General features: G+C 38.9%; 1 protein-coding gene across 4 annotated transcripts in view; it reads right to left on the bottom strand.

The window, feature by feature from the left end:
- Nucleotides 1-817: 817 nt before the first annotated feature.
- fhit (fragile histidine triad diadenosine triphosphatase) overlaps nucleotides 818-16,054 on the bottom strand; it is a 407,063-nt gene continuing 391,826 nt past the window's right edge. For all 4 annotated transcript variants that reach the window (XM_088083324.1, XM_042498823.2, XM_042498834.2 and 1 more), the window contains 2 exons: nucleotides 2,619-2,729; nucleotides 818-960 (listed from right to left, as the gene is read on the bottom strand). In XM_088083324.1, coding sequence (XP_087939450.1) covers nucleotides 2,622-2,729 — 108 coding nt within the window. In that variant the 3' untranslated portion in view covers nucleotides 818-960; nucleotides 2,619-2,621. The remainder of the gene's footprint in view (nucleotides 961-2,618; nucleotides 2,730-16,054) is intronic.

Here is a 16,054-nt window from a genome sequence, read left to right as displayed (position 1 = left end):
CCAATCAGTCAAGCTGCAGTTTACATCCATGTATATCCACGCTCGCACACAGAACAACACTTCAGATATGAATGTTGCCATATGTGCTCCAATGACAAAGACAGAAAAGAGAGACGTTAACTGCTCCCTAAACTCTAATGTCTCATTTCTACACTTCCTCAGTGCACAGGACAAGGAAGAGTTTTAAAAGAAAAAAGCCACCTTGATTTCATTCTTGCTTATCTTTCTGGTATTTCTTGACCTCTGCTGACTGTCACACACAGCAATACAAATGATTATTCTTACTTTTTTTTCATAATTTCACAGATCCCAGAGCAGCTGCTCCTCTCGGTCAACCACATGTTCTGTTTATCAGTGTGTTGTTTTGTGCTTTAATGTACATTCAAACAATACCATAAAGAAAACACGACAGGCAACCGGCAGCTACACTGAATCTGCCACATCCCAACAGAAAAATGTGGTTTTTAAAAACCCACATTTGACAGAGGATGAGGGAAACATTTGCAGAACAAATGTAACATCACTGATGAGTCATAGCTTGACTAAAATACACACTGTCACAGACAAATTCAAGGGGTTTTTAGTTTACACATGCAGGGCTGTAACAAATTTCAATTACTGACTAACCTATTAATAATTTATTGATTGCTCTGTGGCCTCACATTTTTGTTGCTTTACCTGAATGTTTAATTTATGTTTTAAATAACTTAAATAATGTCTGAAATTGTTACTGAAACACTCGATTACTATTTGTACTGTGCGCAACAATCAGGTCTCATTGTTTTACCATTGTTTGTTTCAAAGAATGATAGGAGTATTTGCAAGCTGTTTCTTTGTATTTTATTTTGGAATAGAAATACATCAAAACTATGAATCAGTGAAGACAGAGTTCCACATTATTGTCAGGTGTCTGAGTAATCCAGCCACTGATAACCCTGGAATGGAACGTTGAACACCATCCTGGACAGAAATGGAAACAGTTTTAGTTCAAAATTCTAAAGTTTTCCAAAAGTAATTCTTTGTTGGGGAAATAAAACATGAAGCATCAAATAATAACAAAAAATAACAATATTAACCTCCCAAAAACAGACTTTTAACCTCCTGTGAAATTTGCTTATCCTGTGAAGTAGTATGAAATGTGCATGAGTGTGATCAAACCTTGTAATTATGGCCAAAGCTTCATAACAACATTTGCTATTATGTATGATTTTGAACATATACATTTTCATGAAATATATGAACACCTTCTAATGGAACTTCAACTTCAACTTCATAAAATAATATTGTGCAGCAATATATTAAAAAGTTTGTTATTAAATATATATATATATATATATATATATATATATATATATATATATATATATATATATATATATATATATATATATATATATATATATAATATTAAACAAATAAAGTATGGCTGAAGTCTCTTCATTTTAGGAGTAAAAAAGAATAACAAAACAAAATAGTATGGCGAATGTCTCATCTTTATTGCATGGTTTGGCTCAGCTCGACTTGACTTCACTTAACTCCACTCACTTTGGCAACCAGACGCTTTTCTCTATTTTGTTTTCCACTGCATGGACCTGTCATGATATCATCTACATCGCAATACTCACTGGATCTTTTCATTTGCAGCCACAAAGAGAAATGTCTGCACGTTGTTAATTGTGCAGCGGGTTATGTGTAGTTTGTGTGTAGTGTGTAGTCATCGGAATAAACATTTTTAAATGCAATCGTCTGTAGCTGACTACTTAAAAATGGTGGGTTTGTGTAGGATGCCCTGTGTTGCCCAAGTGACGGTTTTCTCTGACCGGTCAATGGTCTGCAGGATTTTAACTCGACCTTCTGTTGGCTCAGCTTGCTTGGCACCTTCATGGAAGTGGTACCCCCCGCCCCCCGGAAAAAAAAAAGGAGGACCAGGTACGATTCAGGTGCTAACTTTTGCTGATGGAAAATTTAAAAAAAGTGGGTTTAGGTGAGTTGCTGTTCTATGCAGTGGAAATGTAGCAAAGCAGTCTGCAGACAGGCAGAAACAAAGTGTTGCTTTAAGCTAAATGCTAACTTCAGCTTGCTAACATGCAGTTATTTCAAAACTGCTAATGTCAACTTAATACTGGCACCAGAGGAAAACTCAGAGAGATAGTAAAGATAGAATACCAGTAAAATCTGTTCAAAAAAGTGTCTCCCTACTGAGTAGATGTTGAAATTATATCACATAAGAGGTGAAAACAGTTAGGGTTTACTAAGATTTATTCCTGTAATATTAATTTCTGTATAAAATTTAATGGCAATCCATCCAGCAGTTGGTGAGATATTTCAGTCTGAACCAAAGTGGTTGACCAGCTGACGTTGTTATCTCGAAGAGCCAGAATGGAATACATTGTGATTCTGCGACATTATTTAATATATTTTAGACAGTTTTAGATAAAGAGGGTTTTCTTTTTTTCATTTTTTTTTTTTTATTTCCTGACTAATCCCCAATATGTCAGTCCATCCAAAATCACTTTAATCCTAAACTAACCTTAATCTGTGGCCAGGTGACTGCCAGTTGTATTAAAGGTTATCTCTTTATTATTTCAGTAAATCGTTTCCCTCCTTTTCAAACTTACAGTTTAGGGCTTCTCGAGCTGTTTCCTCAAATCTGAAGCTTCTGCTGCCATCTCCTCTTCCGATCTCCACTTGGAGGGAGCGTCCTCGTCCTCTCGATCGTGCTTCTGCAACTGCAAGAACCAAGACAGCAACAGTGCAAAGTCAGATTGATCCCCCCTCAGACATAACAGACATAACCCCTGTCGATGCACTGGATGAAGTATAAGCTAAACTCCACCACTGCATCTCTGCAACGGTGGGCCAGCTAAATATGCAAATGCATTTTGTGATTAGTAATTAATGATAATGAAATTATGTCTTTAAAGTGTGATGAAAAGACTGAGAAAAAAAACAGCTTTAAAGAAGATCTGGGGAGCCTTAGTTTTCTAGGGTGGGTCCTGTATGCATGCCCGTGCATGGATGTGCACACATACCTGCAAAAATGCTCAACATCCAGAGTATATTTAGCCTCCGACAACAAAGAAAAAGAAAAAAAAAAAAAAAAATCACCGTTGCCATGTTTTTTAACCCTTAGAGTGCGCTTTAATAGTACACACACTCATGTCGCACTCTCAAAATTAAGCTTTGAAAAATGTTATATATTAATATTATTGTCTCCCTTTATTGAGTATTTTTAACCAAAATCAGCCCTAATCATAAATATGAAATATTCATTGATTTTCGGAATTTTAACCCTTTTTAAATTTGTGAATTTTCAGAATTTTAACCTTTTAAATACCAAATGCATATTTTTGCTCTTTACAGTGTGAATGCAACAATTTAGTTTACACAGTGTATTTCAGACTTTTTTCAAAAGCTCAGCTGGAAATTCCAAGATTAAACAAAAATACATAATCTTGCCAACATTCATGCCATTGGGATAAACACAGCCAAAATTATCAAAAAAAAAAAAGAAGAATGACAAGTGCCTAAAATGTGCCAAACAGTGTGTTCAATCACTCTCTGTGGTCGGGAGGTAGAGAAGACTTTTGTTTTGCCTCCAAGGTTGAAGGTGATGCTAAATTTGGGTTTAACCTCTCTCATTTTACCCAAAAGTTGCAAAGTAAAACATGGGAAGTTGACTTTGTTCTTGAGAAGCAGCAGTGTTTATTTATGGACAAACTGAAACTGTTCATTAAAAACATTTGACAGCATAACTGCTAATTTGTTCTCTGTTCCGATCGCCAACACCTGTCTGCTCTCAGCACATGCACCATCACTCTCTCTTGTCCACACTCTCTCTGCTCATGCTATGCACTGAAGTGATTCTCAAAGCAGCCATGATACTCATAAAATATGCAGCAAACTGTGTCAACACCCTACACATATAGCATGGAAACACCACATGTTTCAAACACATATACAGGAAAGTCTACATTTAAATACAAAATAAAATGAATTGAACTTCAGTTATGTGTTTTTATGACAGTGTTTTATATGCTAATGTATTCAGACATGCTTTGTTACGCTCTCAGGTAAGGGTCGGCAGACTAATTAAGTGGAACTCTCATGCAAAAGCTGGAGAAGTAGATTTAACATGTTTCAGTACACTTTAAGAGCTGCTGCTAATATATTTTAGAGTGTTTAGGGTTAACATTCTTAAAAGTTGGTTTTGATATTTTACACTTTTTGAAGTGTACATATAAACTTGTTTTGTGTGGAGATACATGAGTTTGATGCACAGTATTCTTCAGAAAATTCTAACTTCCCATTCAGCATGCAATGGTTGTTTATGTGTTTGGTAAATATAACATTATATACAGGTCGTCATGGTGGTGTTTTGCAGATTAAGCCTGAGGTAATGAACTGTATACTTTTTTAAAAAAAAAAGGTCTTCACATTGAAATGTTATATAAGGTGAATTTATGTAATAATATGGACCCAATATAATTTGCTTTGTCAACCCTAACCTCAAAAAAAAGAAAAAAAAAGAAAAAAGAGCAGAAGTGGATATGGCAGTTCAAATTCATATCCAATGTGTATTCATTTTTAAATTATCTTCAAATAAGTTGCCTATTCTGCTACTGAATGACTGTATGCCCCCAATTTTCTTAAATAATCAGTCTTTATCAACTTCTTTTTAAATTTAAAAATCTTTTGGCATGGTCCTCAAATTTTGTCTCTGAATTTGGCAAAATGCACAACTTCCTAAAATAATATATGAATATATGAATAAACAATTCATTTCTATGAACTTTAAATCTTTTGTTTTTGTTTTATTTTTGACCCTGATGTGCCTCTCTACATCGCCTCAGTAAATCAAATGATATACAGATTTTGTGACCTATTAGGCAGGGGAACAGCATGGGGCCCAGTTTTAACTGTCAGGGCAACACATGGGGAGATGTCATGTGCAGTTATTGTTCAGACAGTGCTGAGCTGCAGGCCGCTCCCACAGGCCACTATCCTGAAATGAGATGTCTTGTGTACCAGAAAAAAACATAAAACAAACAGCACAACAACCTTAGTGAAGGACGTCAACTTTATGTCCTTGAGATACACGTCTGCTGCAAGTGTTCTTTTTACACTGCAAAAATCTTGCTTCTCTTACTAAGTGCAAATGATTTTGTTGAGTGTAAAATACAGTGAGAATGTGATATTAATTGTTTCTTAATTTCTTGTATTCTAAACCTCTCATACAGGCTTCTGGCCTGCATAGTTAGCTGCCTGTCATGCTGAACATGTCTGCGAGCTTAAGCACCAGGGGGGCATCACATCAATACAGTTCCTCCTGTCAGCACTGTCCTCTTTTGTTGGCTACATCTCAGCCCCATGGCAGCACTCTTAACAGATGTGACCCTGGGTATAGAGCTTGTCAGAGAGGCCTTTAACCAAGCTGAAGAAAAGTCGGTCATGTGACCAGAAAACATACTATATCAGCAGATGGGGAGTAACTTTGCACTTAAGCGCTCTTCATAAATACAATCTGAAAGACTGGTACCAACCTTCATACCTAACAAATTCAATATGATGCAGAGACAAAGTAGGAGGGCTTTGGTGTTCTTCGGGCTGGTAAAACCAACAAAGTTGTAAGAAGGTGCTGTTTGGTTTAAAAAGGATAGTAGAAAAAGCAGGGGGGTAAACCAAGGCACTCTTCTTCTAATAAAAAACTTAGAGGTAAAAGCCAGATAAAGATAAAATCAAGCCAGCATGTTTCGGCCACACAGGGCCGTCATCAGGGCATGACAAGGTACAAAGTACAAGGTGGATTTATTATCATTTTTCTGATACCAGGATTAACCTGATCGGTTTGCAGCCAAGTGTGAAGCGGCCGGGATGGGAATCAGCACCTCCAAATCCAAGGCCATGGTTCTCAGCCGGAAAAGGGTGTAGTGCCCTCTCCAGATCGGGGATGAGATCCTGCCCCAAGTGGAGGAGTTTAAGTACCTCGGGGTCTTGTTCACCAGTGAGGGAAGGATAGAGCGGGAGATTGACAGGCGGATCGATGCAGCGTCTGCAGTAATGCGGACTCTGCACCAATCTGTCGTGGTGAAGAGGGAGCTGAGCCGAAAGACAAAGCTCTCGATTTACCGATCGATCTTCGTTCCTGCCCTCAACTATGGTCACGAGCTTTGGGTAGCGACCGAAATAACAAGACAAGCGGCGTACAAGCGAACAAAATGAGCTTCCTCCGTAGGGTGGCTGGGCTCTCCCTTAGAGATAGGGTGAGGAGCTCGGTCATCCGGGAGGAGCTCGGAGTAGAGCCGCTGCTCCTTCGAGTTGAGAGGAGCCAGATGGGTGGCTCGGGCATCTAATGCCTCCAGGACACCTACCTGGTGAGGTGTTCAGGGCACGTCCCACCGGTAGGAGACCCCGTGGAAGACCCATGACACACTGGAGACACTATGTCTCTCAGCTGGCCTGGTAACGCCTTGGGATCCCCCGAGCTGGATGTAGTGGCCGAGGAGAGGGAAGTCTGGGCTTCCCTGCTTAGGCTGCTGCCTCCACAACCCGACCCCGGATAAGCAGAAGAAAATGGATGGATGGTTTAAGAAGAAATTAAATTGAAGTTGATCCTAAATCCTGCTACATCAAAGAGAAAGATACAACATCTCTATCTAACCTAGGCTATAATTAGTCAGCTGAACATCAGCTGGTGGAGGAGCAAGCCCAGGCAAAGGGAAACACCTGGTATTACTGCGACAGCTGACCTAATCACACATACAGTAGTAACAATTGTACCATAAAGAGGGAAGAAGGAAAAAAAAAACAGAAATAACAATTAAAATAAAATAAAAAAAACAACAAAGAAAAATAAGTGTAAAAGATAAAAGGAAATAATATATAAGAATATTATAAAAATAAAATTAATTAATTAACGAAAGAAAAACAAAAATTAATAACATTTTTAAAAAATTAATAAGGAAGGTACAGTCCATAATAATTAGAATAAGAAGACAAAAAAATGGAGAAGGTTACACACTATACAAAAGTAGCATACTTTCAATATCTACAAGGATAATGATCAAGAGAGATAAATACTTATAGAGAATAATACTATCGACACTGAAAATATATGTAAATATATATATGCCTGTATGCCTATGTCTATATGCCTGCTCTCTTTTTGGCTGAGTGTTCTCTGTCTGTCTCCTCTTCTAGCGGTCAAAGGTGCATGATCTATACCTATTGCTGAGATTGAGTTATTATTGTGAGTTTCCTTAAAGTGTGTTACCATAGCATACTCACAATTACCAGTTACCAGGCTTACATTATATGTAATATTCCCAAAAAGAACTAGGATCTTATTCAGTGTGATAAGACTTTGCAAGATAATTTTTCCAGAACCTCCAGTTTTTTCTTTCACATACCGCCACTTGTCAGCGGACTTTAACATCTACCGTATTACACTCTAGGTATCCTGCTGCATCTGCTGTTGATGTTCCGGGATGCCGCAATGAACGCCAAGATGTTATGTTTAGCCAACAAAAGCATGGTTGGGTTTAGGAAAAAACATCATAGTTTGCCTCTACATTCATACATGAAGTGAACAGCAGGCTTCCAGGGTGAAAGTTTGGGATTTGTTTGACTCATCCACCACCCCGTCCCCTATAGGGACCTTCCAGTCCCTTGTAATACACTATTACTGGCAGTGTTTCAACTTGATGCTATCCAATGGCGTATCATACGGCCACGACAGCTTCTGTCTGGCTGCGTTACAAACTGACACCACCCATTTGAATATCATATTGCTGGCAGCGCATCATAACACAGCAAAACGTTCCGTCTGACTGCATTACAAACTGACAACACCTGGCAGTGTATCACACTGCTGTGAAAGGTGGCTTTTGGGGTCGGTATCTTAAGCACTAGGAGGCAACGAGGTGGGCAAACAAATACAAGTTTGTTTTTTTTCCTACAAATTATCCTTCTCATGTGCTGCTGTGTGGATACAGAGACAATTTCTGCAAATATGACAAAATTCAGTTTTTATGACCACCAACTGCAGTTTTAATCATTGCCACAATTTACTGAAAAAAAAAGATCAGAAATTGCATTATCATTTTGGGATGGAAAATGCTGGCTCCGTGTTAATGGAAGTCATGTTTTTTCATCCACATTAGTATGACTGTGGAAATAGAGAGAGACGATAGTACAAAGGAGGAAGTGGCTTTTGCATCTTGTGGTGCCCCAGTGGCGCCTCTACTAGCAGCTGAGCTGATGTCCAAACATTTGCTGGGGTGTGTGTATGTGTGTGCTGTGTGCCTCCCTGTTGAGCTGTGTTAAACCTCTTTAGCACAGCTCCTCTTCTCAGTTGCAGAGCTGCCAGTGTGGACACAGAAACCCTGCTTGCTCTGACAGTGATGAACATGTCCGTGAATACTAATGTTCTGCGTGTCTTCATCTACTGCTGGCTAAAGCAAACACGGGGGAAATCGGGAGCTGTAATGACACTGCTGTGTATCACGCTTCTTATTATTGTGTGGGCCATTGAGGCTTCTGTCCATTTTTCAAAACATTTGATGCTATTGTGATGACAAATCAAATTAAAATAGTTAAAATATAATTATGCACGCATGCACACACACACACACACACACACACACACACACACACACACACACACACACACACACACACACAGGGAGAGAGATGTTTTTTTTCATCCCTGTGGTGAAATTTGCATGTCACAGCAGTAGTACAGGGACAACCACACAACACAAAGATTAGTGGAAAAGCAAATATCAGAAATGAGTAGTGACAAAAGTAAACTACTGTATATGCCCTTTAAAGCATGTGGATGCAAATTCCAGTAAGATGTGCAAAATGAATGTATTGATTAGGGGTCTACCCAAGTCAAATTATGTCAGTCGAACGATATAGTCATTTGAATATATGACTATGTGATCCTTTTTTTTGTACAAATTACAAGTTATAAGCTAAAAAATTAAAGACATGTATTGCATCAAGGTGGAAGCTGCGGAAATGTCATTTTAATTTAAGTTTTCTTTTTTCTTACGCAAATTAATTTCATGGGGACTTAAAAAAGCCTATTTTTTGTTGTCTGTTTTTGTTGTCATCTAACATCCTGGTTGTACTAATTCATTTTTGGTTGATCAGTGCCAAAATTAATACTAATATTCAAATTATAAGTTAAAAGCTACAACTGAACCAATACCAAAAAATAGAATCCAATTCATGCATTATAATACCATCTTATGTTTTAATAAAAACAATAAAACCAGCCTACAAAGTTCAAACATTCATTTTTTTCAAACAATCTACATTTATTTGATTTGATACTATTTGTTTGAAATTACACTTTCATTTATTGCATCTTCTTTGACTGGTTCAATTTGTACTCACAAGATGGTGCCACAATGTGCAGAGCAAAAAAGGGTAAGAACACAGGTGACACAGATAATGGCCTGATTACTGAATGATGCATGTACCCTAAAGAGTGCATTATGTTTGAAAATGTTTATAAAACTCATTTTCAACCCATTCCTCCTGTTCAGCCACTGACCATCGCATTGTAACATTGTCTTTGATTCAGCATAATGCTATTTGAATAAATAAAAGTCTATGTAGAAAGCAAGTTTAAAACAATTTATTGCATTTATTATCAATAAAAATGTTAAATCTTAATAACTGCTTTTGGGTGGAGCTACTACCCTGCACCAAAGGTTCATATCTGCGAACACATTTGAGCAAATTGTGAACACATTTTACCAAAGAGCCTGTTGTAAGGTTACTTTAAAACCTTATATTGTTCGTGTAGTCAATATGATGCCAGTGATGCATTTAATTGCTCTTCCTTGACATTAAACCACACACCACAACAAAAGGAAAGCTGTGTCGGCTTTTTCCTGTGGAAGAGGGGTTAATATTCTCAAGGTGAGCATGGAGGTCATCCAGCTATCAGCAATGGGCAGAATGAGCTTTTTTGGGAGCAGAACAAAGGCTCAAACATTTGCCATGCTTAACTGACTGAACTATCTGTAGAATTTTATCTATAGCTGTTAAATTTAATATGAAAAAAAAATCATATTAAGCAAATATTACTTACACACTCACTCTTTCATTTAACACATATGGCTGTAGTTCTGCTAACTATCTCAAGGTCCCACAGGTCAACCCTGTCACCAGAAAAATAGTTTGCATTTTATGTTTCTGCAAACAACAGCTAGGTTACATTTGCATGTTATTATAAAAGGGATACAATGAAACTTTACTTTTCGATAACACTGTGATTAATTTGTGGTTAGGCTAGGTGTAGGCACAAAACATGCTTGAAAAAGGATAGGTTTTGTCTTTAAATACCCAGTTTTGGGGGCACAGATCATGCTGGAAAAGCATTGATGTCTTTGTAAAAAGTTTTCTGTTATTCTACCAGCTAGAAATAAAGCAATGTCTTGCCAACTGTCAGCTCAAATATATATTTTAGAAATGTTTATATAGTGGCAATAAAACGTGCAAACATAGCACTGTTTTTCCAAAGTAGATCTTAAGGACGCTTATCACCTAATGCTATGCATTCAGGATAGGAATGCATTTAACACAGCATTCAAAATACCCAGTGGCCACTACGTATTCCTGGCAATGCCAGATGGCATGGAAGTTTTTTTGAAGGCTCTACATACTCAGGGACAGACATGTCATTGCTAAGGTCCACAGTCACTGCTGGCAGCTTTCGGATGGATCAATCCAAGGTCAAGGCGGTCACAGACTGGCTCTTCCTTTCCTCTGTCACACAATTACAAGCAAAGTTTCCTGGGATTTGTGAAACTTCTACCACCACTTCATCTGGAACAAAAGCTATGTGGCAGCTCAGTGCCCGCACTTCCCAGAATTCATCACTTGTGTGGTCTCCAACTAAGACTTCAAACAGATGAAACATCACTTTACCAAAGCTTGCACCCTGATCTTTTCCAATCTGTCTTGTCAGTTTGTGGTCTATAGGATAACTTTGACACTGGGGTGGGCGCTGGTGCCTGCCAGAGATCCATTCAGGACCAGTAGCTTCATCCCAGGACATAATTCTACCACAACCTATCCCCAGCAGAAAAAGATCTATGACATTAGGAACCAAAAGCCACTTACAGTCAAGCTATCTCTGAACGAGGGAAGACATTGGTTGCAGGGGACCAAGCTGCTGGTCGTGGTCTGGACCGACCAAAAGAGTCTGGAAAACCTCAGCACAGCTAAACACTTGAACTCCCACTAGGCCAGTTGGATTTTGTTTTTCAACCTGTTCCTGCCCATAAAAATGAATATCCTAGTTTCCAATTCCAGTCCAAGGATACTGCCAGAGGAGAGATCTTCACTTTTCCAGCTCGGGCATTCTTCTTGTCTGGGCTGGTGTTTTTGTGACTGGTCACCTACACCTGTTCAACTGCTTGTTAGCCAAATATCTAACCAGCAAATCACATGGGAACAACTGCACTGAGGTACGTAGAAATGGACAGGATGGTCTGCTGAACTTCAAACTGAGCATCAGAATCACAAAGAAAGGTGATTTAAGTGACTTTGAACATGGCATGGTTGTTGGTGCCAGACGGGCTGATCTACTGGGATTTTTCACCCACAGCCATCTCTAGGGTTTACAGAAAATGGTCAGAAGAAGAGAAAATATCCAGTTCACGGCAGTTCTCTGGGCTTAAAAAATCTTGTTGATGCCAGAGGTCAGAGGAGAATGGCCAGACTGGTTCGAGCTGATAGAGAGGTATGCAGAAGAGCCTCTCTGAACGCACAACACATCAAACCTTAAAGCAGATAGGCTACAGCAGCAGAAGACCACACCGGATGACACTGTTGTAAGCTAAGAACAGGAAACTGAGGCTACAATTCGCACAGGCTCACCAAAATTGGACAATGGAAGATTGGAATAATGTTCCCTGGCAGCATTAAGAACACACCTGTTTGGCACCTGTCACATTTGCATAAAATGTGTCAGGATGGCATCAAGTTGAAATGCTGCCAGTAATGACGTAATACAAAGAGCGCGAGGGAGCTTATGGGGCAGATGTAAGGGGAGGTGGTTGGGTCCTCCAAACCCATATTTTGATGTGGGGGTGTGGTGTTTGCTTCCCATTTCAAAGTGATGTTTTTTCTCTACACCGTACCATGTGCCTTCTTCCTCTTATCCTAACCATCCATGAATCCTAACCATCCGTGACTTTGTCACCTAAACCTAACCACCAGTGCTGTTGTTGCCTAAACAAAAATAAGTGCTACATTATTCAACCATGTGCATTTGATGACATCACGGAAGCAGTATCCTGCAGCATAAACAACAGACACAGAATAATACCTAACTCGAAATATTTATTCGTGGAAATCCACTGACAAAAGTGGAACAACATGTGATGAGTTGGGATGAGAACGTGCTCCACACACAAATTCGAAAGGTTGTGTCTCACAAAAACACCAAAGGGCTACTCACATGCCAAGCAACATAACATATTGTCCGTCTTTGACTCCCGGGAGCGTCAGTATTTGACCACCTGGAAAGAGATTGTGTTGTGTGTTTCCGTGTTTCCTGGATCAAGCCTGTGAGGGAGAGCCAAGACCTACCTCGTTCCTGTCTTCTTCTTCTTCTTTTTTTTTTTTTACTTTGGTTGGGATATAATGAGCTGGATTAAAAGTTTACTTTTGTTCCTTAAATCAAACTCTTAAGTTTCATGTCTGTATTAGAGCCTGACAGACAGAGAGTCACTAGGTGAAAGCCTGAAGCAATCCTGGATCTAAAACTTTTCCTCTGTCCTTATTTGTGTTCTGGCATGCGAGTATTTTATCTTCACAGCTGGTGTGGTAGTGTGGCCGAACACTTTCTTGTTGCGTCTTTGTTGTCTCCCTCTCCACAGGGTTTGCTGTCCTATACACAGACACAGCAAAGCTGTAGCGCTTTGTGCTGAAGCAACCTAAGCCAGCACCATCATCCTTATAGGCAACCTGTGTTTCTACCTGCCGGTCAGTGTGGGTGCAATTTTTTTCCCTGTAGATGCTGGCAGTAGCTGAGGTCCCATCTCTCTACTACTTTATGAGTCTCTTACGCCTTATTATTTCAGTGCCCCTGTCCAAGTTACTGTCCACTTTACAGTTTTGTTCCAGAAGCTATTTGTCTCCAACCTCTGTCCTGCCAGGAAAGGGTATGATGAGCTTTGTTGTTTTCTCCAACTCAGGACTCGCAGTTCACAGGCGCAACACAGAAACTAAAAATCTAGAGAAATGGAGTTGCTCACCAAAGAAGTGTGTCTCTGTATATTTGAAGTCAAAGATGCACTGAGTTCAGGAAACCTCATGCCTCTCCCAGAGCTCCTCAGACTAAGGTGGCAGCTGGGAGTGAACAATCTTTTAATCTTGGGTGGTAATTACCAGTGACAATCAGGCTCCAGACATATTTCCATGAATCTAATTAGCAGGAAACTTGATAAAGTGTCTCTGGATTCCTTTTTTGAAGGAGAGTGATAACATGTGGTGTTCTTGGCTCACCTAAGCTCAATCTGGTGGCCATTTTACATTTTGTGTTTTATAAAGATTCTCCTTTGGGTTTCTTGCATCCTACAAAGAATTTCACGTGAGCTACCGTGTGGGGTTCTCAGTTGACTACTTTTGCCCTCAATGACCATATTACATTTGTCATAAATATGGTTTTGCTGATTTTTAGTATGTTTCCTAAAACATATATTCTGAAGCATTCCATTGCGATAAGCTTTTCTAATTATGTTGCTTTTACCTTAACCTGGGAGACAGACCAGGCAGGGAATCTGCACACATTTTGAGATCAAATATAATCCATTTTAAGAAATCTTTGTGCACTCAATGCAGTAACCGTAAAATTGTGAAATTCAGGGCTGATACCGATTAACAGTTTGGCTGATAGCTGATACCAAGGTTTTCATGTTGTGAGGCGTTTACTCCTCATTTTATGTCAGGAAAACAAAAACATCTACATTATAAAAAAATAACTGATCTGTTTTAGAGTCATTGAGCCCTTAATTTTTCAATCTTTGTATGAGCACAAATGTAATCATACAAATGATGTTTGTACATGAAACAAACTTTAATGAAACCTTTAACATGAAAAACATTTTTTTTGGTAACAAAATAAGCGTCAAAGCCTTTATTCTGCATTTTAAATGTCAGAATTCCCTCTCTAATATCTACTTTATATTGATGTAAAACATTCACTAATTTGTCCTTCAATCAGCTATATTTATTCAAGTTTCCTCCAAAATCTTTTTTTATAAGATTACATTTGAACACATCATGATGTCATCGTACCATCATCATATCCCTCATTTTTACTAAAAAAGATTTGAATGTATCATAGTGTAACCTGTGCAACCTCTGTCAGCAATTAGTTCTGGCCCCTGGCTATTAACAGTTGATGCTAATTATCTTTCCTCTTTCCAATATTAACATGCATTTGTTGTTCACAATGTAGCATTATTTGGGAAAAAAAATAGGGTGCGTTTCCTGATGTAGCTATAGTGAGTGTATGGCACCCTTTCATCCCGAAGGTGTCATGGAGATTTCTCTTTGTCCAAAAACATGAATTCTGTTGTCTCAGTATCATCACAAAACATTGAGATCACAGAGTCTCTTTGCCAAGCAGTCGTTGTATTCTACTTGTTAGTCTAAAGCACTGTTTTTTAGCAAAACTGGTGAGGCCTTGGTGAGGTTAACGAAACTTGGTATGCTGCTGGGCTACACATTTAAAGACAGATATCACAATGTGTTATTTTGTACTTTTCATGCATAAATTGGTGCCTTTGCTGGGGATTAGATTATTGGACTGCACTGAAATGTTTTTATAATGTAGTTTAGCTTGCAAACAATGTCTGGTAACCTTCTGACACATAAGCATAACATGACATATTGACAACTCCCATTCCAATTCCCTGCTCTTATATTCCCAACACAACATTGCTCACAACACAAGTCAGAAAACAAGACTGTATCATGACAAAGTATGACACTGATCATTATGACAGGGATACTTCAGATCAGCCAAAGACAGATGCGCTCCCTTGTTCTCTCTATTTATCAAGTATGCATATGGCTTAATAATGTAATAATAGATGTACATATGACACTTAGTGTGTCTGTACTGTGACTAGTGATGAAGGCAGCAGATAAAGTTGTGGACAGTATAATTTCTATCCAGAACTTCACTGAGATGTGATTGAGGCGAGTGAAGAGCGGTGTGGGAGAACAGAGCACAGAGGCCAGACTTTTTAATGATGTAAACATCAAGGTCCTTTGTTCATCACAACAATACTTAAAAAGAAAAACTGCATTTCATATTTCATCATCTGCAGCCCAGCGGGGACTTGATTTTTTACTGCCAAACAATTCTGTACAAAAGGTTGTATCAAGCTTTGTGTTCATGTTAATTTTATCTGTCTTAACACTGAAGAGACAGATACTGAAATCAATTGACTACTCCACAATGGATGTTGGACAGCTGTAGGATGAATAAAGCTGAGGTTATCAAAGACAATCTCTTTTAAACTATATTCTTGAGGATTTACAGACAAATACCAGTTAGAATAACTGGAAGGCATGCTCACAAGACAACCATCTGGATCACAGAACAAGGCACAACCTGATCTTGGCAAGACTGAGCTTCCCTGTGTTAAGACCTATCCATCTCCATCCAGTATCCATCTCCATCAAGGATACTTTGGTGCCCATTAGTCTGAGTTGGAATCACCAGTTTGTTAGCCTGATGAGACCATCCTGATAACTTGCGCTCCACATTCTGTTTGATCAGTGTGGACTTGCTGTTGCCCCAAACACTTTCAGTGGTCGGAATGATTCGCCTTGACAGACAAACTCCTTCAATCAGTCCTGACGTAAGCACTAGCCTTGACCACACAAATACAGTGATACATTAGACAGTAACAGTAGATATAAAAAATATCTTGTCAATAACAATCCCCGTGAGGTTTTCTAACACGTTCTCCTCCTAACTTGTCAAATGGTGCTGCTTTTTCAATGACCTTTC

This window comes from Plectropomus leopardus, chromosome 2 (genome assembly GCF_026936395.1).
Source record: "Plectropomus leopardus strain MGB_pleo_1.0 chromosome 2, ASM2693639v1, whole genome shotgun sequence".
Taxonomy (NCBI): domain Eukaryota; kingdom Metazoa; phylum Chordata; class Actinopteri; order Perciformes; family Serranidae; genus Plectropomus; species Plectropomus leopardus.
Note: the sequence above shows the minus strand (reverse complement) of the source record. Positions and strands in the feature narration are given on the sequence as shown.